Genomic DNA, 3,318 nt, shown 5'->3' with positions numbered 1-3,318 from the left:
GCCTCTCCTTCTGTTCAAACCAATTATAATTCACATTAGGTGGGTGAGGCAGGTAAGTCATACCAGTGGGCATGTAAACTTCCTAGTGACCATATATTAGCTCATGGGTTTTAACACACCGCACTTATGCAATTCAGGCTACATATCCAGAGGGTTGACTGAGATGCTCAGAAAAGTAGAACATTTAATTGCATACTTGGAATCCAGAGTTTCACATACACTGATGCATCACTTGGGAAGAGGACAGGGTATTTTTTGAGTCAGTATGAATGAATATATTTTCCTAGCATGATCCACAGGTGATTATTAATGAAATAAAAGTATGTATTCATAATAAAATTCATATGGTTTCCTCCCTATGAGTATACTCATAAGCCTTATAAAAAAAAAAAAAACAACCACAAAAAAACTTTTCATTTACCTCATCAGTCCTCTTTTTGGGATCACCAAAGTAATGCTTTTGTGTCGGTCCCTCCTTAGAGTCTCTGTGAATTAATACGAATAGCATTAATGCTGTAAATGCAATGTAAGCTGCTATTAACTTGACAAACTACTGAATGCTGAATAGCTCTGAGGAGTAGATCTCAAATAGTAATTCTCCCTGCACAAAGGGAAACTTCATCCTCATAAAATTAAAGAAAACACTAATTTTGTAGCAGGTACAAATTAAGACTATAATTTGTACTTCTGTAGCAGTTACTCATCTAGTTTCTGACTATAAAGGCACAACATTATAAGTTAAAATACTTTGATCTGCATGTACAGGGCATTTTATAGATACAAGGAAAAAAATGATTTGTTGGTAATGGATCTCTGTATCTTTTCATATTGGAGCTTCCATTTCTTTACATTTACACAGATTTGAATAAGGTATTTTGTCTCATTTTATTATCACTTTATCTCACTTATCTACAATGAGGAGCAGAACCTGAAGTTATCTCAGGAATGTTAGTGCTTATCTTGAAGAACTTGAAGAGTGGAGGTTTCATAAGATCAGAAATGGACAGGCATAATACCTGCATATAATAAAATGAGGTAAGAGCCATGAGAAAGAGCTTATAAATTAGATTACATCAACTAAATTGATGTCATTTCCTGGAAAATGCTGGAATAGATAAAATTGTTAGCATCTAGAAGATGATTAACAGCTAGCATGAACTTGCCAAGGAGTCAGCTAAGCTCATCTATTTTTTTTCCTAGACAGATCAATAAACCGGAGGACAAATGAGATCATCCATATTGACTTCTATTTGCAACAAGAGCCGACATAGCATTTTCATACTTTGGAAACAGTATTTACACAAAAATTCTGTTAGGTAATGGCATGATTTGTTGAAATAAAATAAATAGTGTGTTGTTTCAAAGATTCACTGTCAAAGTGGAAGGACGTAGTGACCAAATTTCCATGAAAAGCTGCCTTGGAACCTTCATGTCTATTAAATATGCTCTTTCTGTTGGGGATCAAGTTGGATCAGTCTAAAACAGAGGCAAGTGGGAATATATGATGACAATTTTTCAAAAATGTGAGAAGTGGTTATAGAAAGTGGAGGCCAGTCAAGGAGTCATGGGCTTAAAAAGCTTTAGTCTGTGACTAAAAATATTAAGGTTAAGTATCAAATAAAATGTTGGCAATGCAGATAGGTATTCAGCTTGACACTATAGGTAGGTTGTGAAAATATTCATAATTTTTTTTCCATGGATATTAAGAATGGACTGAATGCACATTTGTCAAGGATAATACATACATCTGTAGTCAATCTTACCTTCTGGAATTTATTTTGATGTCAAAGCTGTCACAGTGACTTTTTTGCCCCTGTTGTGTACTCCTGGTACTAGAAGTTGAACTGTATGACGTAGAGAGGGACTTAGCTGGGAAACTAAGTAGGCTGCATCCAATATTGATTCTGTCTTGTTTGCCTTGCTGTTGCTTCATTGCTTTGACTTACTTACCCATAGTGAATAAACTTCCCATTGTGTCCTATGGTGAAGAGTTTCTAAATTCCTGGCTTCCTAATACACAAGCCTGTGGTTTTTTTGAATGTCACATTCATCTCAAATGCTCATTTCGAGAAAGGAATGTAATGTTTTGCACAGAAACAGAGGAATGTTAGCACAGTATTTGCCCAATATTGCATCAGTTGAGATTCTTGTTTCTGTCAATACAGGTCAGTTCCCAAGAACTGTCAGGAAGCCCCCCAGCAGTCTTTATTGCTTACTTCACGAAGGTTACATTTGTCCTACCTTCAGACACTTCGGCACTTGCTCCCCAAAAGAAGGCATTTATATGTGACCCTAAAATAACCACATCTTCTTCTTGTGCAGAGAAAAGCTGCCTCCTTTTTAGAATTCATTAAAGTTCACTGGCTTTCTGTATCTTAGAGCAATGAATTTCACATGGTAATTATGAGTTGTGTAAATAATCTTCTAAACATTTCCTTTCACATTTAAAATTCGCTGTCAAGGTTAAGAGATACCCATGGCTTTGCTTCACTTACTGTTCAGTGTTTTATATTCATGTAAAATTTTTTTTTTTTATCCCTAAAATTACATAATTTCAGACTTTTCAGTCTCTTGTCACACTGATGTCTTAGCTGGACTATGTCATGCATTTCTGAAGCTCACTTAATTTCTTCTGTATAATTTTTTGTGTGTAGTATTGAACATGATGCGGCAGGGAGAATACACCATCAATAAATAGCATTATAATACTTTTTAGAATGTCCAGATCTATATTTTATTAATCCAGTTTTTGGTGGCTTTGTTTGTTTTAAGCATCCCAGAAGACTCTATTTCTGAATCCTTTACAAATGAATGCTGCCATAATGGGATATAAAATAAGACCCTGGACAAGATGTTTAGATGTGTAGATGAATAAAGAAGTGCATATTTGAAATGTGAAAATGTTTTCTAGTTGCATGTGCTCACCCTGCCAATCTTATTTGTTTTGTAACCTCGGAGCATTATGGCTACAGCAACACTAGCATTAGAATAGCCTTTGTTTTTTGGCAAAGCTGAAATTTTTCGAAGAATTTGAAGCAGTACTTCATCTGGAACTAAGTGCTTGCCTCTCTGACCACAAATCTTATGATTTATAACTAGACATTTTGTTCTTTTAGTAGGAAATTATGTAGCACTATACACTGTAGCTGTGCTTAACTAGTATGCTTAAGGTAGCAGCATTCCACAATTCCTTTGACAGATGGGGGCTGGCCATGAGGACTGGCTCCAATAGTAGGCAAAGCAACAAACTGCCGAGGATGAAGACTGCTGGGGTGTCAGCAAGATGTCTCCTCTATCTGTGTCAGAGTGCTGGAAAGC

General features: G+C 35.9%; 1 protein-coding gene across 42 annotated transcripts in view; it reads left to right on the top strand.

The window, feature by feature from the left end:
* CCNDBP1 (cyclin D1 binding protein 1) overlaps positions 1 to 3,318 on the top strand; it is a 105,286-nt gene that overhangs the window by 84,620 nt on the left and 17,348 nt on the right. For 3 of the 42 annotated variants that reach the window (XR_007159010.2, XR_010825287.1, XM_048050691.2), the window contains one exon: positions 1,201 to 2,901. The exons of the other annotated variants lie outside the window; for them this stretch is intronic. Coding sequence is in view for 1 of the 3 variants with exons in the window: in XM_048050691.2 (XP_047906648.1) it covers position 1,201 (1 nt within the window). In the remaining 2 variants the exon portion in view is untranslated. Of the gene's footprint in view, positions 1 to 1,200; positions 2,902 to 3,318 lie in introns of those variants that run through there. 42 annotated transcript variants of the gene reach the window in all.

This window comes from Anser cygnoides, chromosome 16 (assembly GCF_040182565.1).
Source record: "Anser cygnoides isolate HZ-2024a breed goose chromosome 16, Taihu_goose_T2T_genome, whole genome shotgun sequence".
In the NCBI taxonomy this organism is placed as follows: domain Eukaryota; kingdom Metazoa; phylum Chordata; class Aves; order Anseriformes; family Anatidae; genus Anser; species Anser cygnoides.
The sequence above is the reverse complement of the archived record's forward strand: the minus strand, read 5'-3'. Positions and strand labels throughout refer to the sequence as shown.